Source organism: Saimiri boliviensis, chromosome 4 (assembly GCF_048565385.1).
Source record: "Saimiri boliviensis isolate mSaiBol1 chromosome 4, mSaiBol1.pri, whole genome shotgun sequence".
In the NCBI taxonomy this organism is placed as follows: Eukaryota; Metazoa; Chordata; class Mammalia; order Primates; family Cebidae; genus Saimiri; species Saimiri boliviensis.
The window spans coordinates 129,088,418-129,111,744 of NC_133452.1; the positions used below are offsets into that span (position 1 = coordinate 129,088,418).

The 23,327-nt window shown below is 37.5% G+C and overlaps 1 protein-coding gene across 5 annotated transcripts in view; it reads right to left on the reverse strand.

The window, feature by feature from the left end:
* MLIP (muscular LMNA interacting protein) overlaps positions 1-23,327 on the reverse strand; it is a 267,113-nt gene that overhangs the window by 169,244 nt on the left and 74,542 nt on the right. The window contains exon 1 of one of the 5 annotated variants that reach the window (XM_074398183.1): positions 146-14,991. The exons of the other annotated variants lie outside the window; for them this stretch is intronic. Within the exon in view, the coding sequence (XP_074254284.1) occupies positions 146-205 (60 nt within the window). The 5' untranslated portion in view covers positions 206-14,991. Of the gene's footprint in view, positions 1-145; positions 14,992-23,327 lie in introns of those variants that run through there. 5 annotated transcript variants of the gene reach the window in all.

The following is a 23,327-nucleotide window of genomic DNA, read 5'->3' on the forward strand; positions in this document are numbered from 1 at the left end:
CAAAATTGAAATGCGGTCCTAACTCTCATCATCAGTAAACAGGACAGCAACAGGGGGGAAAAAGCACCAAAGATAAACAATAGTTACGATTATTTTAAAGATAATGAACACAAATAAAATGTCAGTCTGAGTAGCTGAGACCCACCTTCCTCTCACTTTGTCCTGACTCTTTCTGAGTAGAGGGAGCAAAGTCTGTCTTCCCCATGATGTATCTGAGTTGTGACCAATACGTTTACTTTAGCTTCGAGATATGCAAGATGAAGTAATCACAAGGTGAGTTCGCTTTGTGCGGCTGCCTGCTGCAAGTCTTCTATATCTCTGTCTGCCCACTGCTTCCCAAAATATATCTCTATGGTAATTTAGCCCCTTTAAGAATCACTCCCATCTGTTCTCTGCTACGAAGATAGCTACTTCAAGAGATGGCTATCTTTGCTGGTTGGCTATGGAGCGTGGTGGTGATGATGGCTGACACACGATCGACAGAAAAGTCACCCAATGTAGTTCATTTGTAATTCATCACTTGAGTGTTTTTGAAATGTTTGTGTTTGGAGGTTGTTTTCTTCACCTCCCTGAGCCAGAAGGCCTTGTCAGAAAGTCAAACTTCAAAAGTGACAAACTGCTCTGATCATATAAGGGTGGTTTAGTTGCTAGGGAAACCACTTTAAAGGGAGAAACAGATCCTATTTGTGAATTTATAACTGAGAGAAGAAACAGATGCTAAGTTTCTGAGTGAGTCTAATTTACTTTAAGACACATTTGGGGTCTGCGAGTAGCCACAATGAGAGTTATATTTTTTAAGCCATAGACATAGCAAATTCTCCGAAATTTAAGAAACCTTATTGTAGCTCAGAAATTAAAGATACAAAACAAGAATGTCTTTCTTCTTTTAGCTTTGTAAATTAAAAAGAAAAAGTCAGAAACAAGACAAATACATTTTCCCAGGACACCTGTGGGATCCAGGAAAACCACGAGGACTCACCATCAAGCCCCACAGGAGTAAAACCTGGCAGTGCAGATGGTATGATCTCAGGAAGAAACAGAAATCCCTTATGAATACTCCACAAGTATTTGCAAAGGAGTTGTCCAGAATAAAATACCATTATGGAGACTGAGGCTGCTTTATGCAAAAACAGACAAGGAGAAGACCTGAGTTTTCTCTCAAAATTCCTCTCATACCTGCCAATTAAGCCTCAATATCTAGAGCTTCTTTTTTTCTAAATCTTACAACAAGTTTCAAATTCTTTCCTGAAAATGAATTTTGATACCAGGGAAAAGAAAAAGCCTAGGAAATATCAGGAGTGGCTTCTAAAATAAGATAAAAGAATTCAAAGCTGATAGCCAAATAAATTATTATTGTTGTTGTTGTTAATATTGTCATTATCATTACCATTAACACCATCACAATTTATTATTTCTCTCATAACCAGCATAATCAAAATAATTCTTGTCCTCTTAATTGCCACTACCACTTTAAAATAAAAATAGCTACTCTTCTTTGGATATTTATCATGTGTTATAAATTTTAAGTGCTTTACATTCATTATCAGATAATTCCCAGAAGTTGGCAAATTTTTTATGTAAAAGGCCAGAAAGAGGCCGGGCGCGGTGGCTCAAGCCTGTAATCCCAGCACTTTGGGAGGCCGAGGCGGATGGATCACAAGGTCAAGAGATCGAGACCATCCTGGTCAACATGGTGAAACCCCGTCTCTACTAAAAATACAAAAAGTTAGCTGGGCATGGTGGTGTGTGCCTGTAATCCCAGCTACTCAGGAGGCTGAGACAGGAGAATTGCCTGAACCCAGGAGGCGGAGGTTGCGGTGAGCCGAGATTGTGCCATTGCACTCCAGCCTGGGTAACAAGAGCGAAACTCCGTCTCAAAAAAAAAAGGCCGGAAAGTAAATATTTCAGCAGAGACAGGGTTTCACCATGTTGGCCAGGCTGGTCTCAAACTCCGGACCTTAGGTGATCTGCCTGCCTCGGCGTCCCAAAGTGCTGAAATTACAGGCATGAGCCACCCACAGTGCCCAGCCCGAGTTACTGAATCTTAAAGCTGCACATATCACCTTTGTCACAGCTCTTCAGCTCTGCCCTTGAATGACAAAAGCAGAAAGAAATTGTGCCAAGAAATAGGTGTACCTATATTCCAATTCAGCCTTTAGCCTGTTGCGTCACAGGGCCCAGCAACAGAGGGAATAAGCGTGCCTGTGCACATGCGCAGTAGTAATGGGTGCTGGTTGCTTCCTGATTTCCAACAGCGCAAATTCAAAGTGCTTTCTGGACTAGCCATAAATCATTTGGTAAGCACCAAATGCTAAATGACTTGAATTTAAAATTCCACATGTGTTTTTAAAAGTCCCCTCCTTTTAGCAGCTAATGAGCTTTTTGACCTTAGACAACACTTGTGTTGCCAGACTTCAGATTTCCCACCTGTAAAACACAGCTGCTAGCCTAGATCCGTGTTTCTCCAACCACAAGTCATGACTATTAGCGAGTCCTGTTTGGCATTTCAAAAAATGAATTAGAAAAATGAAGAATAGAATAGAACAAAATCAAATTTAATAGAAAAAATATGAATAAGCACTCCTTCAGAGATTGTTTCAGATATATATGCACACACACACACACACACACACACACACACACACACACAGTATGTGTGGTTCACAAATTTGGAAGACACTGGACCAGATGATCTGAGAGCTCTGTGCAGCTTTAAGATTCAATAACTTGGGCTGGGCATGGTGGCTCATCCACACCAAGGCAGGTGGATCACCTAAGATACAGGGTTTGAGACCAACCTGGCCAACATGGTGAAACCCCATTTGCTAAAAATACAAAAATTAGCCAGGCATGGTTGTGCATGCCTGTAATCCCAGCTATTCGGAGGGCTCAGGCAGGAGAATTGCTTGAACCTGGAAGGCAGGGTTGCAGTGAGCTAAGATCGTGCCGCTGCACCACTCCAGCATGGGCTACAAGGGCAAAGACTCTATCTCAAAAGAAAAAAGAAGATTCAATAACTATAACCCATCCTCCCTGCACTCAAACCACTCAAACCACACACTAAAGTGATGGAGTCAATGGGACTATAATTCTTATCAATCCTCTCAGAAACTCAAAGTCTTGCAGTTGATGAGAAAATTTAAAACCATTTTAACTGAAATAAACCATTTTAATATTAAAACCATTTAAATATTATTACATTCAGAATTCTATTACAATGCTATTAATATCATTATAATAATACCCTTATACCACCATTTACATATTAAGTAACACTAGTGATACTTTTGCTATATTGTAAGTATAATATAATCGTATCTACATTTAAATTTATTTTATTGGGAAAATATTATCAATACAGAAATATGTTCTGCAAAACTCACCTGACTTTTATGGTACTGCTTGCCTACCTATGAATAAAACAGTAAGATCAAATAAGATGTTAATAGCCTGTCAAACATGGGACCATTGTGAAATGATTTATATATCTTGTACCAAGATATATAAAAGGGGCAAAACTTTCTAGTTCTTGTTTTCATATGAGGGATACAATATATGCTATTGCTAGGCCAATAATTATGATTTAGCATTGAAATTGCAATTCACAAATATATAGAATGATCCAGCCAGAAGAACTCAGCCCTTTTGGTTCCATTTAAATCTGGAAGCCCTAGAGGAAACACTACTCATTTGCAGAAATTGTAGTGCCAGTGTGTGTGATAAATTGAATGAAAAGGACAGGAAAGACACTTCAAGCATTCACTTTCTGATATTGAAACCCATCCTATTTTTAATCCTCTCTCTTGGGTATTTAATTCCAGATCCTAGTCAAGTCATGCTGTAAAAAGTAACCAGGTTGACAAATTATCAGTGCTTCACTTAGCTGCAATTTCCCTTCTGAAAACTATCTTCATGAATTGGTATTCAGAAACACACGCTTAGTTTAGAGACAATCTTGTTCAGTAGAGAAATGGCTCTGAAAACCAAAGAATGAATAGTAGAAATTATAAAATTAGTTAAATACAAAAAGGTGAGACAGTAAATAAGAATGTTTAAAAGGGCTGAAAGTTTACACGTTCTCAAACAACAAGTCTGAGTATAATCAAAAGAGCTCTATAGGATTTAGAAGGATCACAACAATAGATCCTAGGAGCTGTGGCTGAACTCGGGGAGCTGTTCCCAGGCACTGAGGATCAAGTCATTGCTTGCTTTTCACTGCAGTTGGGGGATGGCTAGATTTACTTGGCAGTAATAATGATCATTTTAGGAACTCAGTGATTTTTCTCCCATGTGATCTTGAAAACCTACCTTTCCTTCTATCTTATAGGCAAAGCTAATTCAATCTCCTGGCTATGTTCCTTAAATATAATTTTCCCACTCCCCATTTCATCCCATATTCAGTTGCTAAATAATTTCTTTCAGACAATATTAAGTGAAATGCCTATATTGGATATGCTGATATTCAATAGGAAAAGATGGTATTCAGTTCAAACTTCATTGGATAAGAATTTAAGAGGGCTCAGCTATCAGATGCCTCCCTTAAAATAAATATAGATTTCATAGTATTTAGTTTTCCATATTTAATTAAGTGGCTTAGGAAATTTTAAATCAATTTTGTAATTTTATGAATAGAATGTACTCTCAGAAGTAAAATCTCGATGTATAACAACACACGGTAGGAAATATGGGTACAATTTATTTTATGATGGCTCAACTTTCACAACCAAAGGTTTCCTCTATAGAAGTGGTTCTCAATTCTGGGTCATCCCCCACCCCAGTCCCTCCGCCACACCCAGGGTACATTTGGCAATGTCTGGAGACATTTTTGGTTGTCACACAAAGTGGGAGAGGTATGCTTCTGGTGCTCCTGGTGCTCCTGGCCGCTAGTGGGTAGAGGCAAGGGATGTTTCTAAATAGCCTACAATTCACAGCACAGTTCCTGGCAACAAAGATGCATTTGCCCCAAGTGTCAATATTATTAAGTTTGAAAAACACTGCTCTACAATATTTCTCCCACAAAAACACAAAAAATGATTACAATTACACATTTTGGTCTGTATAGCTGACTTATTCATTAGCAATGTTACTTTGTCCCCTACATTCATCTCAAATAAGTGGGATTCCAATTCATGCTAAGCAAAATTACAAATCACTACATGAGTCCATGGCTTGGAACTATAGGATTGCTTATAAATGTTAAAGTTATACATGCCAAAATCCACTGTACTCTGTGTGTGTGTGTCCCTCTCTCTTTCTCTGTCAAACACACAGATACTAGTTAACACAGAATGTCCTGTACACAACCAGTGCTCATTAAAATATGAAGGCTGGCTCTTACACCAATATGTGCTGAAATAGAATCAAAATGACTGTATTGAAGTCAATAGGATTAATTTCTGAATGGCCAAAGGAAGTTGTTCTAGATAGAATGTGAAAATAAGTTAAAATGGAAAGCCTAGAATATCTGTCAAACTTGCTAACTAGTTATGGAGGTAGGAGTATCTTCCAGGGAAAAAATAAGTAATTTCTAAGTTTATTAGACTATAACAGAGTAGATACCTTTTCCTTAATTATTATATATAACTTTTACATCTCAAGACATCCTGGTAAGATAGCTGATGTACTCTATACAGCTGTCTGAACATTTTCTGTTGTAAGAGTAATGGTGGGGGCATTATCACTCGTGGAAAAGTTGAGAGGAAAGCCTAAATCTCACAGCAACAGATTCCCTCTGATGGTTGAGAAGCAGTTTAAGAACTTCTGCTCATGTTTCTTCTGTTAATATCCAACAACATAAGAAATTTTAAAAATGAGAAAATGAACAAAACTGATCAAAAGAAACAAAATCAATCAATAAAAACGGATCAATCTGCAACTTATTTTAATCTCACTAAGGATGGCACTTCCAAATTAGAAACGAGATTATTTAAAATGATTATTATAAAAGCAGGTAAGTACAAAAAAGTGAGACAGTAAATAAAAATGTTTAAAAGGGCTGAAAGTTTACACGTTCTCAAACAGGTGTGAGTATAATTAAAAGAGCTCTATAACTGGAGGCCTAGGGTTTAGAGGGATCATGAAAATAGAACCTAGGAGCTGTGGCTGGGGGAGAGGTACTCTCAAAAAAGATTAATGGACAAATTGGTTGTGGTGTATGCAGACGATGAGAACCCTACTGCTATGAGGCGGCTCCATTCAGGGTCTTAAAACAGAGGAGCTAAATCAAGTTCAATTTCATTCAGAGGATTTATTGATGGTCTAATTTTGTTATAGTACCATACTTTTGAAAATATTCAAGATTGGCAGCAGCTCAGGTTGTACTTTAGAAACATTTTGAAGTAAGTTCAACACAAATTTTAGTTTAAAAAATAGACACAATATTTGGGCTCAACTAGGCTTTAGCAAATTCTTCAAGTATATTTGACATTATGGGATTTTGTTTTGTTTTATTTTTGAGATGGATTCTGATTCTTGTCTCTGAAAGGCTCAAAGGGTAAAGTATAAGCATTCTGTAAGAGGGGTAGTCTCAGAGTTAGAGCTACGTCATATGAGCCATCCATCAGATACAGAACAGTCCTGAAACCCAAGTGTTTCAGCTAACCTGTCACTGCTCAAAACCAAAATATGGATTTGGCCACATTATGCACTCCTTGAAAAGAAAAAATACAGCTTTGAATCTGGGAGTAAAATTATCCTGTGGCCTTGGGATATAAAACTAATCTGGTAGCATAAAATATCAGGTGGCCCAATATTCAAACTTAACTAAGGTAGTTCCCAAGGGAATTGATATCCTGAAAACAGGTATTTTAGTCTTGTTGAAATGTTATTACTGTAAAGGGATTTTTCATTTTTAATGATTAATGTTATATAACCCAGCATGGCTACATATGCAGAGAAAGTCTGCAAATTTGTATAGATCTTCTAAATCCTGAATCGATTTATTAATTTAACTAAAACCCACGCCAAAAATAAAACAGGTTTCTTTGAAAAGAAAGAGGCTAATGTACTTTGTTATGGGAAAAAAGTATTTAAAAATCCACCAGAATTTTAAGTCTAAATATTTTATTCACACCTTTTCTTCAGCTTCCACTAGAAACAGTGAAAATTCTTTGCTATAGGGCTCAAAAAATGTTGAATTTGGCGGGGAGAAAGGTGGCCTCCAAAGTTTCTGGAGTATGGACTTATCAATAAAATAATCTGTGCACATACTACTACTATAGAAATATCTACTAGTTTATTTATTCATTATCATGCACACGTACTCCTGGACAAATATATAACGTAAAACATACACCTAAATAGAAATCTAAAAGGTGAAAATAAAAACAGATTAATAGTTTTTCTCCATGCCCTAATGGATTACTTGGCACAACCACTGAGATTTGCTCACCAATTATGATATCATTGTAATAGGTATAATAAGCTAGTCAAGCATAGTAGCTGTTTTTATGACTTAAGCTTTTTGAGCTTCCTAGGAACTGATAAACAATGGCCACCAAAGTTGAGAAGCCGGTCTGCTCTAACATCTGAGAGACAGATGCACTTTGGAATGTTCTTTGACACCTCTGTAATTAAAAGAATGGGCTAGAGAGATGTGGGGATGAGGGACATTTATCTTCTAAGGTTAAATAATGACACAGTCTTTGTGGCTGGCCACGCTCTTTGACCTCTTTCAACTCTGGCATCAAGATTGTCTCACCTACTACAGGACCCCAGGGAAAGCAAAGAAGGATAAAATAAATCCATAATTTCACGGGTTACTATATTTGTATCCCTTGCCTTGTCCACTAGTGCTCCCACTTAGGTCAGACTTTCACTTCTTCCTTCCCTGAAAGTCCAGCATCTGACTTTTGACTTATTCAGGAAGTTTGATGCCTAAGAGACCTGAGCAGAAGTTTCTCTTTTCCTTGGGTTATTCTTCAGAAAAGACAAATTATTTTACTTCAATTCTGAAACCACCTTGCATAAACTAAATGTGTGAAGTTTGGAAAACACATAAGCATGCAAATATGCAAATTTCCTTTTGAGAACAAGAACTACATTGAAAATGATACCGTGGCCCTTTCTGAAGACTCCAGAAGGAGGCTGCTCAGCCCAGTAAGTTGCGTTAAATCATGAGTAGATTCAGTCTGCCCAGGTGTTCTCCCTCTGAACATGTTCCCCAGGTAGAGCTTTAGGCTCTGCAGAAAGCTTGGTTGCTGCCTGGCAGATGGACTTTCTGGCAAAGAGCAAGAATCTCAAACAGTGGAGGAGTCAAAAAAAAAAAAAAAAAAGTATCTTTCCCATAAGCATCTTAAAGTATCTTGTGCTTTTTAAAATTTGTGTTAATCAGTTCAGTAAATGGCAGCATCATCCAAGCCAAATCTCCTTTATTTTATTTAGATGAAGTAATGTTCTCACAAACCATGAGGTCCAGAGCTTGAATCCTCTTCCTTCTCACCGCCCTTCACACGTCTGAGGGCAGTGGCCCCCAGGGGAAGGAGAAGGTGTGTGCGTGAGGAGTCACCAAGCTTTCAAAGATGTCCTGAATTATCGGAAATTTCATGGCCCCTCTATTAAATTCATTCCTCTTTGCCACTGTTTTTTATCCTTGATTTCCGTGGTTTTTCTTACATTTCTTTTTTTTGCATCAGATAACATTTCTTTTTCTGGAAACACTTTCCGTCTATGAAACCACCGACTTCAATTAAGTCATTGAATCATCAGAATGGACTCATTAGGAGATAAAGACAAACAATCTGAACCCCAAGGCTATCTGCTATAAATGTGAAACTTTCACCTCTTCAACAGTTTACATACCTACCTACGGCAGATTTTGTAACCCCTCCTTGCCCTCTACCCTCACAGTCACAGAAGAAGCACAGCAACAGGATGTCATTTTGGCTTTGATGTCATATTGGAATAGACCTCCGGAAACCATTCCCTGCCTCTATATACTTATCATATTCATTTACTCATTGTTTGTTCAAAATATCTTGACTGAGCACTGGCTAGGTGCCAGGTGTTAGCCTAGATCCTGGGGATACAACAGTGAGCTAAACACACAAAAATCCCCACCCTCATGTAACCTCTATCTTAGAAGAGGGAGATCGATGATAAATAAAACAAGCTTCACAATGTCTTAGAATATTGCGGACGTGCTGAGAAAAAAACTAACAGGGAGTACCAGAAGATGGAGGTGAGAGCACGATAGATTTAAATAGGTTGGACAGAGAATGTTTCCTTGGAGGTGACTTTTGAGAAGAAGATTGAAAGAAGTAAAGAAATAAACTATGCAAATATGTAGATGAAAATACTCTAAGAAGAGAGAACAGCAAATGTCAAGACCCAAAGGTGGGAGGGTGACGTCCCTGAAGAAAAGAGGCAGGTGTGGCTGGAGAAAATGACGCTAGGGAAGAGCCACAGGGGATGTGACAAGATTCTTAAGAAGGGGTCATATTGCTGGGGCCTTGTCAGCCACTGTAATGCACTCTGGCTTTTATTCTGAGTGTGATGGGATGCTATGAAATATTCATAGCAAAGTGGTGACATGATCTCACTCCCCAGTAACAATAAAAACCAAATCTTGGTTTCTTTATGCCATATTCCCCTAAAATGAACGAGGTCTCCTTGCAGAAATGGCTGATTCCAGAGTTGAGTCAAGAAAAGCACAACATAATACTAAAAATTAAACATACACACAGAAAGAGGTGGGCTAAGAAGAGAAAGAACAGCAGTTCAGTTGTGGATACCTTAGGGTGGAGACATCTTTTAGACATTGAAGTAAAGATGCTGAGTATGGAGTTAGATATATGAGCCTGGAATTTAAATATAGAGTAATATCTGGAGATGTAAATATAAAGATATAAACAGCACGTTCAACCTTGAGATTGAATCATGTCACCTAGCCAAAGCGTAAGTACAGGAAAAGAACCAATGAACACACATGGAGAGGTGGTAAACATGAGGAGGATGGAGGCCGAAAAATATGGAGCATTCATAGAAGATAACCAATAGTTCAGTTATTCCAGGACACAGGACATATAAATCTGAGCAGTGGAAGTTCAGGCTGTCACAGCAGGTCCAGGAGAGAATACAAAGGGCCTGGAATGCAGCTTAAGAAATTTCTTCTTCAGAATTCGAAGATGTGAGAGTAGCAGATGTAGACTCAGCAGTCATCAACATAAAGCAAGCTGGAGCTTCACAGCCTGATGAGACTGCTCTGGGAAAAAATAAATAAATGAAGGCCTTGAGATGAGGCTAGAACTCTGGGAACTCTAGAACTATTCATGTAGGAAAACTGGTGTGAATAGATGCTTGTGTGAGTCAGCCACTGGTAGGCAGCTCTTTACACAATGACCTTTTCAAAGGAATGGATCTGTGCTTGGCAAGTTGAAGGCTCTTCTCAGGACACTGCAGCTGGACTTGTAAAACTGTTAAGACTCACTCTGCTGGGCTTCCACCCTTTAATCTCACTGCTCTTTTTGTTTACTTGTATCCTAGCTACAAATGAGAAACCTGATCTGTCCAAATATCCACCACAGAATTTTGACATGACCAGAGATGATGAAGACAATTATGGTATCATGACAAACACAAAATTTACTGTCTGCCAGATATTTACTAACTAATTTCTCATGGAGTCCTCACAAAAGCTTTTTGAAAGAGGCACGATCATCATCCCTATTTACTAAGTGGGAATTCTGATGCTTAAAAATGGTTCCATAACCTCCCCAAGGTCATACAGCAAGTGATAGCTTTGGCACTCAGGCACAGGCCTTTCTGACTCCGTAGCACTGTGATCTCAACAATTGTGACACAGTGTTTCTCAGTGCCTCTCAGAGGTGCCACTTGGAACCGCCGCCAGTTAGAAATGGTGGAGCTGGCGTCAGGAGAGAGGAGGAGGATGAAGATGTAACTGTCACTTAGCCTGGCCTTGTGCCTCAGTCATCCATTAAAGGAACTCTCAGTTGAAGCCTGTAACTTACTAAAGATGAAAAGTCTCTCATGGATGCAATTCCTAGCGAAAAACTATCTGCAGGATAAACACAGCAGATTTCAAATCTGGTTTATCCACGCTTCAAGAAGGGTCTTCAAGAAGCGGAGTTTTGCTATAAAATCTGAATACATTTCTGGAGTAATTCCTGGAATCATCTCAAAAAAATCTCCGAGTCTTGACATACATAACTTTTAGACAGAAAGTAAATGAAGAAGATTTTGCAGAAATTCACAATGGCTGAATTTTTGAAGCTTTTATCCACCATTCATTTGCTCCCATGACTCTTAGATAAAAATGCTTTTATAGTAACAGGGATGTATTGGGAACAGTTAAAGCTGTGCTACACTGGTGCAACAAGCTAAAAAAAAATGCAATGAAAATATACTAATCTTCCCTATTTGAAGAATTCAAAAGGAAAAAAAAATAATTCCTGAATTTGCAGCAAGTACTTTTCTCTCCTTGTTAACCCAAATTAAAAAGGTTCCCAACTATTGCATATGTACACATAACCACCTGCTTGAGCTATAGAAAAGCAATTAAGTCACTCTGGAATGCATTCATAGTGGATTAAATAAATGCTCTCTCCTTGTCTTATTTCACTTACATCTAGGTAATGTGATCCTGATTGCAAGAGCAATGCCTTGCAAATAAAAGCTGCAGGAACGTTCAGTACCCATTTATTATTCCATCGTCATAGGCCTGACACACCCAGCATAAATGTGATCATGTTCAGCACCATAAACAAAATTGTTATCTTCAATTACTACTGTGGATAATTCCTAGTTTTAGGGACACTATTGGAAAAAATAAGTAATGAACCCTCATGTGTGGAATCCTAAGCTTTAACTTAAGAGTGTACAAATACTGGGATGCAGGGTTAAGAAAGAGGGAAAGGAGAGGTGATGGGGGAACAGAAAGGTTTAAGGAATGACAAAGGGGAAAAAGTACAACTGTGGCTTCTGTGTTTCATAGTTACAAAGCATAACTGAGACTATGTGGAGAAATTAGAATTACGTTCTGAAACCTATTTCAAGATCAAATCATTAAAATCACGATACATTTTTACATTCCCAAGCTTTTTCTACTTAAAATTGTTTTTAATTAAAAAATATGTAATCTGAAATTTAGTCTTAAAAAGTTGCAGCTTAAATGCAAAGCAATTTTCAAATTCGTGATGCTCGTTCCTACCCATAATTTAAATTATTTCCCATTATATAAAGTTATGATAAAATCAACTTTTCCTGAAGCAATTCTAAAGTTGAGCATGCTAATTAGTCCATAGCTAATTTAACATCTGCTGTCTGATACTATTATAAACAGCCATGACATCTAAAACACAACTAGTGCGATATGAAATAAGAAACACAAAGACAGTACACAGCTATCCTTTATGTTAAATGTATAACATGGTGATAATATCAAGGAATTGTACTAATAATGTCATAGAACTCACAGAACATTCAAATCCAAGGTGCCAGCTGCACATGGAATCCGGTGCCACGTGTCAAACTAGCAGATGTCAAGAAAGCAGTGGTTGTAACAACAAGGTCAGTGTCAGCCAATAGAACTCATTGACAAACACTCGCCTGTGTCAGCTGCTGATATTGATGAGCTGCAAAGATGACAAAGCACTGTACAAATTATGCCCTCCTTCCTCCCTGCTTCCCCAGAAACTCTGGACTGGAAATAGCAATTCATCTGTTATTTCAATCCCATCTGAATATATTAACCTATCTCGACCTTAGCAGTGTTGTAAGAGAAAGTCTTTGCCTGAAAATTGTGGGAAGTTCTGTTTTAAATATTAATAAAAGGGCCTAATCTGACTTGGCTACAAAAACTGTATCACATTTAATATGTATATTAGTACATATTAATATGTATATATTACATGACTTCGGGTTGACAGAAATGCCTTCAAATCGAAAGCCTTAAGTAAGAAACTCAAACTTACAGTAGCTTCTACACTAAATTAACTGGCCTCTCAAACTAATTCAAGCAATTTTGGTGGATATGCCAGGAACCGAAGAAATAAAAATGAAAAAAATCTATTTCTGTTCTCACTTATAACCTTACGAGAAAAAGAGATAGACAAATACATACCATTACACGTGAGTTAACCGCTTTCCTAGCGAGATATTTAAAAAAATTAAACTATAGTATTTATAAATGGTGAAAAGATATTTCCATTAAAAAAATCAAGAAAGGATTTACAAGTGAAAAGTATAGTAAGTGCTCTGTAATTCAATTTTTTAAATAATAAAATAATTAGCAAATTATATAACAAGGAAATTTACAGAAATATGAATGGCCAAAAAGGAGATAGATATTCAATCTTCCTAGTAATCAGGAAAATGCAAATCAAAATCATAATGAAATATGATTTCCTACCCACCAAATTGGCAATACCAAATGCTGATGATAATGTGATGCAACAGGTAATGTCCCATATTGATAAAGGGAGACTAAATTGGTAAATCTACTTTGGAGAGTAATTTGTCGATATTCCAGAAAAGGTGAATATGGATACACCATCTGATATGGTTTTGCTGTGTCCCCACCTAAATCTCACCTCTGAATTGTAATCCGAATTGTAATCCCCACGGGTCAGTGGAGGGACCTGGTGGGAAGGGACTGGATCATGGGAGCAGTTTCAACCATGCAGTTCTCATGATAGTGAGTGAGTTCTCACAAGATCTGATAGTTTTGTAAGTGTTTGGCAGGTCCTCTGCACTGGCCAAACTCCTGCACTTGACGCAAGAAATCATGTACATGAATATTTTATTGATGCTTTGCATGAGAAGTAGGCAAATAAGAAAAAATCTAAATGCCCATCAACAGGAGAATAGATAAATATATTCATTCAGTGAAATAGTACAAAGAAATGAATTACCTAAAATTATATGTATGAGCATACCTGTATCTCAGAAACTACTATTCTAAAAATAATCAAACCGCAAAAGGATAACTACAATGTTATCATATGAGTAATGTTTCAAAAAATGCAAAAGCAGCTATATATAATTTTATAGATGCTAAAATATATAGTATAGTATAAATGTTCATGAGAAATAGAAACATGAAATCTAGCATAGTAAATGCTAGGCAAAGCTGGGGACAATGAGATAGGGAGAGTTGCACAAGAAGTTTCAATGAATATTAAAAATTAATTCTCTGGGTCATGTGTCTAAAATATTTTTAAATACAAATAAGCTAAAAATGTGACAGAAGCACCGTTAAAAGATCGGTCATGCTAAAAAATAAAGAACAATGAAAGTGAATAAAATGATGGTTAATAATCATGGATATCAAAAAATCTGCTGGGGCGAGGTCAGAGCCTTATAATTTTTTGATAAAAATATGTAGACCCCAACATTGATTGATAGGTTCCACTGCTTTTCCCCTCATTTTCTTGCACTGAAACTCCTAAACACAGTTGCTAGTATCAAATATCCTATGTAATTTGCACAAGCATGGAAGACTCTCCTCTTCACTGCCGTCATGGAGACCTGCAGGTATTTTGGGATTGTGCAGGTAACGCCTCCCCCAGGATGGCAGGAAGAAGTTCGCAGAGAGACTAGTGAATAAACAAGAGCGCTGCGGAGTGAGGTATCAGTGTCAGAGGGTACTAGGGGCAGATGAAAAGGTGAGAAGTCTGATCTGAAACATAAGACAGCCCTTGGCTTGAGTCTTGAAAGGCACTTAGGCAGAATCATAAAATTATGAATATTAGTGCTGAAATACAGTTCATTAAAAAAAATTCTGTTGGGTCAGGGTGAGGATGGTGAGGGGAAGAGGACATGAAAGAGGAGAATAAATATTCTTTCAGCCACAGAGATGATGGGTGATGAAGAAATTCTTGCCCAAGAATTTGTCGGGCTCAAGTTAAAAAAAAATAACTATACTTTAAAAGTTTCCTCTGGTCCTTTGGGCAGTTGGCTTTTATATATATGTATGTATGTATATATATACATACATATATACACACACACATATATACATGTACATACACAGATATATAATATTTATGTTTTTATAGATCAAATATTAAATATACATTTATATAAATTATATATATAAATTTATGTATTATACAGAGAAAAATTTACATGTGATCATTTTATATATAAAAATATGTTTTCTCAAAGAAAAAATGTATATGTCTTTTTATCACATGGATATAGTTATATGTAAATGTAAAGCTGTATCACTGTATAATATTGAATATAATCATTTACAATTATTTTTTGAAGCTCAGTCCATTAATATTAAATAGAAAGTGAAATGATTGTAAAAATAAGGCCATGCACATTCAAAAGGCTTTTACAGTATAAAATTAGTGAGGTGTGATCATTTATCAGCCTCATTTTCTGTGATGGGGAGGTTTAGGGGGTCGTAAAATTGGGGTGGGGGAAGATGGAGTTTATATGTTTACATAAACATATAATTCTTTTGTTTGAGAAAGTCTAAGACTCCTGGGAAAGTCCAGCACAGGGAAAGGGGGTTAAACAAGGTATCTACAGCTCCGAATAATACAGGAATGTACATTCGCAGGTTTAGAATCCAGAGGAGGTGAAGGAAGCAAAGGTGACCCGGAAAGAGTTTGTCAGGACTCTCGAATGAAGAGAAGAGGAACCCAGTGGAAAGATTCTGGGGAAACTGTGTTAGGTTTGGCAAATTCAAGCATGGCGGGTGGCCAGAGCCCAGGGGAAAGAGCCCTATTGCTGGGGATGCCAGAAGAAATTCTAAGAACAGGATACCAGGTTCAGTTCCTTCCCATCTTCTGCTATGTTGCAAGTATGCTTTACTCACCCAGCTAGCAACACGGCATAGGGGTAGGCACTCAACCTAAACAGATTCGCCCATGATGACTGTCTAATTAGAGGCATTTGTATTTTTAAATTTTAGTCATACCTGATAGAAAATATAGTATCTAGTGAAAACTCCATTTCCTAGATCCTGCTTCAGCATATTAGAATGCCTAGTTAAATTTTAATTTCAGAAAAACACCAAATAAGTTTTTAGTATAATTACGTTCCTTCAAATATTTAGGATAAATATTTTAGCATAGGCATGTCCCAAATATTTTGTGCAACCTACTTAACACTAGAAAATTATTTGTTCTATATCTGAAATTCGTATTTAGTCCGTTGGGCTTTCTATATTTCTATTTGCTAAATCTGGCAATGCTTTTTTCTTTTTTGAGACAGGGTCTCTCTCTGTTGCCCAGGCTGGAATGCAGTGACACAATCATGGCTCACAGGCTCACAGCAGCCTTGGGCTGAAGCAGTCAAGTAGCTGGGACACAACCACGCCCGGCTAATTTTTTGCACAGATGGGGTTTCACTACATTGCCCAGGCTAGTCTCAAACTCTTGACCTCAAGTGACCTTACCTGCCTCACCCTGCCAAGCTGCTGGGATTACAAGTGTGAGCCACTGCATCCGACTGCTGGCATTACTCTTTCTATACCCACGTTTCTAAACTCTTAGCAAGTGCTAGAGAACTGCTTAAGCTGTTAATGCCTGTGTGATGCTTTATAAACATAAAATTTAGGTAGAAATTAGAGAAAATGAACTAATTACAAATCTATTTTCAAACACCGTTAACCTAATCAATGCAGTAAGAAGCAGTAGGTGAACCTCCTGCCTGTCAGGAGAGGTAAATTGGGCCAGTTAAAACATTTCTACCAAAATGACAGTAGGTCTTGTGGGCATACAACCTATTCAGGTCATCATTTCATTTTTCTTTTAAATTGCCGAGTGAAAATGAGAACAACCTGAACCACAGCAAAGTAGTATCTAGATATAGAAACTCAATTTTGACCTGCATGTAAAGCTATTTTCTCATCGATGAAAAAATGCTCCATAATCCCCAATAATAGTTTAAATAATTTAACTATATGTCTGGCAAGAAAACACACATCTTGAGCCATGTATTTTGAAGATAAGTGCTCTTGACTAAGCTTTATCATCTGCTTTTCAAAGGATCTGCTTGCCTGCAAACTTTATAAATGGTATGCCAAGACCAATCGATGCTTCAAGCTTATGCAGCTATCAGTCCCAGTACACAGTGACACATGGCCACATGGCATCTGCCTTTTTTTATGTTAATAAGATATGGAGTTCACAACTTCTGCAGAAGGTGCAGTTTCAAAAGCCCCTTGCCCTATTTAATTTTTTAAAGAAAAAAGTGGGTTTGGTACGTTTTTCAAGCAAATTATCTTGAAAAACATATTAGGTGTAATTATTAATAACTATGTGTAATTATTTTGAATATTAAAGCTTTGAATGTAGTCTGTGTTTCATAGATTTGCCAGTAATGGTCTAAATCAGAGGTCTGCAACTAAGGTTCACAGACCAATGCTGGCTGGCCACCTTTTTTTTTTTTTTTTAATGAAGTTTTATTGGAACACAGCCTCATTCTTCCATTTACATGTTGTCTTTTGCTACAAAAGCAGGGTTGGGTAATTGCAGCCAACAAAATATTGACTATCTGACCCTTTACACAAGAGATTTGTCAATTTTGCTTTAAATAAATATTTACCAACAGTCAAGGGGACCGATTACTCTCCTGAGCTGGTTTGCATATTTTTAAGATAGTATGGCAGCCTTGATTGTTTAGGTTTTGTATATCAGAGAGATATAAAGTCTAAAACACTGCACAAATGTAAAAACATCTGGCAAAGCAACAGGCAAAGTAAATTTGATGAAAAAGGCTCTCTCAGTATTTATTCTAACACATGTCCTCAGTGGATCATTCACCCCAGTCCTTTGCCTCCTGGACTGGAGAAAGGAAGTAGTTACCCAGTTGCTGTAAGAATCAGATTAATGATCCAAATCCATTTTGATTTTCTTCTCTTTTTTTTTCTTTTTTAAATCTAGCCTCTGGCAAATCTTACCCTCTCCCATAGAAAACATTTACTTAAATCAAGCCTAGAAAAAATACCAAGCAGTCCCCATGATCAGCTGATGATGTACTTTCACTGTGGGAATACAAGATATGAGTATTTTTCATACAAGTCTGTTTGGATAAAATTGTATTCAGCCTTCGATTTTGGTGATGCCTCCAAAACACTATGCAAAATTTATTATTTGAAGCCTGGAAAAAGCCCCCCAGAGCAATCGATTAGGCTGCTCTCCCTTTCCAACAGGAAATCCTGCAAACGGTGGCTACAGACATGCCTCATTTTAGAAACTGTGAGCATTATGTTACATTTCCATTAATTAAACCCCACTTGCAATGCCCTACATGCACTTGCCTTCAGAAACAGGTCCAGTAATCTTTCCAAAGTACAGGTCCAGACTTTTCTACAATACATTTGTGAAAGGGGGAGCAGTGAAGATACGAAATGTGACTCTGTGTAGACAGAGCCCAGAGATACCAGTCTGGTTTGAATTGGGTTTACACATTGTCATCACATTGCCAATGTTTGCACAGTCAGTATGACTTTGAGTTAGCTGTATGCTTCTTTGGGATGGCTTTGGGAAAGCGAATAGAGATTATGATAAAGGGCCTTAGGTTTCCTCATTCTGATCCACTCCTTGGTACATCTACTGATTTCAGGCTCATGGAGAAGGAGAGGACTGGAAGTTGCAGAGATATGCAATTGTTTCCTCAGAGATATTATTTGATCATTTCAAAGAAACATATCATCCTGATGCTTACCAGAGCAATAGGTTTCAGTAGGTTAAAAGCCAATGAAATAATTCACCCTAATATTGAACAACAGTGTCAATCCAATTGAACTCCTGCATGCTTTTTGTACCATTTGTCAAACATAAAATATTAAAATGGTTGTGTAATGATAAAATATACATATTCAATGCCCTCTATTAAGTATAGCAAAACTTGAGTCACAACTGGAAGTCTTAGGTTGGTTTAGAACCAACCTCTAAGGGTGTCACCTGGTAGACCAGTGATGTTTCTTAGAGGTAGGAACTTTGGTGGCTGGGAACTTAGTCACCGGGAAAACTGCCTTGGGGACCCAAGAGACCAAGAGGCCATATGGAATAAAAGAGGAAACTGCTCTTTGTGAGTTACCTCTGAGCTGGTATCTGAACTTGCATCCTGAATATGGACTCGTAGAAGCGGTAGTTAGAAAAACAGCACTTTGACTTTTTTAAACATATATGACAGAATCTCTAAATAATACCATTACTAATAATAAGCACTATTATCTATTGAATAAGTGGTAGGTGCTAGGCAACGTTGGTAGGGATTTTCAGTATTTAACAGACTGATATTCGCAACCCTATTTACAACTACTGCATAATTAAACGTTGCCTTGAAGAATTTGATCACATTGGTAAAAGTTCTGGTGGGGTTATTAAAATTCAACTAACCAATCACAAATCCACCTAGACACAGTAGAGAAAAGCAAGGACAAATAAACATAAGTCGCCTTGAATAAAAATTCAGTAAGAAGCACATAGAGATTTCCCTGATTATTATTCAGGGTTTTAGAATTTTTTTTTTTTTTTTTTGAGACAGAGTTTTGTTCTTGTTGCCCAAGCACAATTTCAGCTCACCATAACCCCCACCTCCCAGGTTCAAGTGATTCTCCTGCCTCAGCCTCCCAAGTAGCTGGAATTACAGGCATGTGCCACCACACCTGGCTAATTTTGTATTTTTAGTAGAGACACGTTTTCTCCATGTTGGCCAGGCTGGTCTTGAACTCCCAACCTCAGATGACCTGCCCCCACAACCTCCCAAAGTGCTGAGATTACAGGCATGAGCCACTGCACCAGGACAGGAATTTTTTTTCCTCAAACAAATGTAGCAACTGTTCTTTTGCAAATAAAGAAGTTAGAAAATTTGGAATTTATTAGCCAGTTTAAGAATTTCTGTCCCTATCACGTCCAGGCTGTTTTCAGTGTACCAGATGTTTCACATCTAGTGTTTCTAATCCCTCACAGGCATATTTTCTCCCATTTTAAAGACAGCAAAACTGAATATTTGCCCAAGTTAGTATAACTAACAGATGACACAGTTGGGCTTTGAACTCAGGACTGATGTCCACATGGTTGGCGTCATTTTTTGATGCCACTCAGCTTCAGCAGCTGCGTGAATACTTTATAGCATACAGCAGTTTCCAGTGTAAACACTGGCACAAGAAGACACTCCCATTAATTTGCATAAATTAAGCCAACCCCCAGCTATTTTCCCTTATTTACTGACCTCCTTACCGCAAAATATCAAGATGATTGATCTTTCAGGAAGACAAAGGGACTAAGATACTTGCACTGTAATCAAAAGGTATTTGTTTTTTAAAAGGAGAATATGAGAGCCAACAGAAAAAAAGATAATCACGTTGATTTAATTTCTTCTCAAGAAAAGAAAAGCAAACCCATGCTCACTCACCTCCCACACCAAGTCTGGAGGCTTGTAGTGATTAGCAACAGAATTCCCCCATTCCAATTCAATTCACACATCTGCAAGGTATAGGCAGGTTCCAGGGCTGAACACTCAGAACTGCTATAAAAGCAATTACATATTTCTACCTATCACAGGCACATACTGGAAGGCATTTATCAATACTGCTTCCAAAAAAAAACACATCAATATCAAACTAAAAAGATAACAAACATGGTAGATATTTAGCTTTTAAAACCGTTGAAAAGCGTTACCCAACAAAATATGGCTCAAAAGCAAAACAAATCGCCGTAAGATAAATCAATCTCAAAAAAAGTAAAACTTACATTGGTTTAGCACAGATTAAAAATGTGAATTCATGAATACTAGCCCATTCATTGCTTCTTGGAAGAATTTTTTATTATAAATTGTGGACTTAATATGTGATCTGATAAGCCTTGAAAATAATTAAATACAAATAAGTGAACTGAATGTGGATATACCTTCATTTCGTTGTGTCTTTGAAAGAGGAATTTAAATTTCACATTCTCTTGAAAATTTAAGATTTAAGTTATATTAAGAACTGCAAAGATTGATAGTAATTGAGATTTGTGACCTGTCCTCTAAGCTAGTGGTTCTCAAAATCTGTTTCTGGGTCAGCAGTGTGGCACCACCTGAGAATGTGTTAGAAATGCAAATTCTCAGGCCTTACCCCAGACTTGCTAAATCAGAAACTCTGGAAATGGGGCTCAGGAGACTACATTTTAACAAGATTTTAGAAAATTCTAAAATTTGAAAACCACTGTTCTACGATCCATAAACTCAGGTAATCTGGTTTACAAAAACTGATTAAAAACATGTTTAGAACTAACTGAGAAAAGTAAATTACAGCAGTTCTCTACGTGCAGAAACTAAAAGTTTATTTGCAAAATATTTTGTTGTTGTTTTTCCATAATATACTAAATGAATGCACTAAAATTCTCAGTCTAATTCACAAAGCCAATTCAACTTATAAACTTAGTGCTCTCATGCTAAAAATACTATTTAATAATTATCCTAGTGGAATGCCCTTTAAGAAAAGTTAAGTATGAAAACCTGAAAGTCAATACAAGAGGTAGTTGAGGTTAGGAAGGATCAGCTTGCAACTGCAAAAAGGAACTCCAAGTTCCACCCCCTAGCTTTCCTACTCCCACTTTCAGGCCAACTCCACTGGTAGAGAAGGACAGTTTGAAAGTCAGGCAATATTTCAAGGAAGGAGCTGCAGGGAATGAGTCCCATCAGACAGAAGAGAGTGAGTGAGGACTGCTGCTGTTGGACCTCTGATAATGTGGGACAATGTTGAGGGAAGGGGGTGGCAAAAGTCTGCAGGGATTTCAAAGCTACTGCTTCCCACAAGAAGCTGACAAAATCAACAGCAGTCCCTGAGGCAGAAGAAGAAAAAAGGAATGCTTGAAACATATCTCTTTGCATCTATAGACCATTTTTTCCTCAGGCATTTGTAAGCAGGGAAGAATGAAATTTTAAGAGCTTTAGTTCATCAGTTATTTAATACACAAAATATTCACAGAGGGAAGGACAGCAAGATTATTTTGGATGAAAGACTCAGAAAAGACTTGATGTTTCTACTCTGCTTAATGATATCACAGTGACAACTCAATGTCAATCACACACAGTATGCTTCAAGCAGCAGAATCTCGGGAAACTCCAGAATACTATTACTAACATTAATGAGCACCACCATAAACAGTGCCTCATTTCACTCAGAGTATGGCAGGAGCCACAACTATAATAGTGTCATTCAGAAACAGAGAAGACAGATGCCCAAATCTTGGGATTTTCAAGGTCAGTGGGAGGATTCCTTTATCTCCAAATTTTTATAAGACCGACAGGATTTATGCCCACTGCCCAGTGACAGACTCATTACACTGAGACAGCAGAAAGGCAGCAAAAAAGAGTTATTAATGATTGCAAAGTACCAAGTGAGGAGATGGGAGGAGATCCTCAAATCTATCTCCTCTGGGGATGGAGAAGTTCTAGAGTGGGTTTTTCAAAGGTTTCTTGAGCATGAGAAGCTGGAAAATTGGGGTCATTGATTGGTCAGGGAAACGGAGATGAAATCATCATGATGTGAAGACTGCATTTTTTGGTGAATCAGTGCCTCACGGGGTCCTCCAGACCAGCTGAGTCAGCGAGGTCTTTTAGATCAACTGGTATCAGTGGGGGTCACTGGGATCAGCTGGCATTAGAAGTTTGATCAGTATGCAAGACCTTTTCACCACTATAGCCTATTGCTCTGGTAAGCATCAGGATGACATATTTCTCTGAAATGATCAAAGGAAAAACAATGTTTTATAATGCTCAGGTTGTTATCTGTGGAACAGTTAAGGGGAACTATAATTCTGTAACAGGATGTACATGTTGTGAGGCAATAGGCACCAAAGAACTATGAAGAAGCAGGTCAGAGAGCAAGCTGACTTCATGACTAATGTTGCATGTGCAGTAAGCTTGGTTTATTTTCATCTCTCCCTCTATCTTTTTTCCTGATAAATTTTATGAAGTTTATATGGGCAGTTTCAAAATTAGAAGGCTCATGAAGAAAGATTTTTTTTTTAAAAAAACAAACATATGTTCGTATGAATATTGCCTACAAAGATGTTATCAGGGACAGTCTACGTTTACTTAATGTTTCTATTGCTCAAATTATTTTTGAAACTTCTCTCTTTGAATTAACTTTAACATTCATTTATATTTTTAAGAAAATTGGTTCTTCCGCCTTAAATTTATACCTTTTAAAAAAAATCCTAAACAGGTTAACTCGCTATTACTTTTAGCTCTTTCTAAAAATAAATTTCACTATTGAAAGACAATGATTTGGAGGATCCAAGATGGCCAAATAGGAACAGCTCTGAGAGCAGTTCCCTGCGAGAACAGCGCAAAGGGTGAGTGCTCATCACATTTCCAAACAAGTTTTTGCTGCCCACAGACCAGGAGATTCCTGG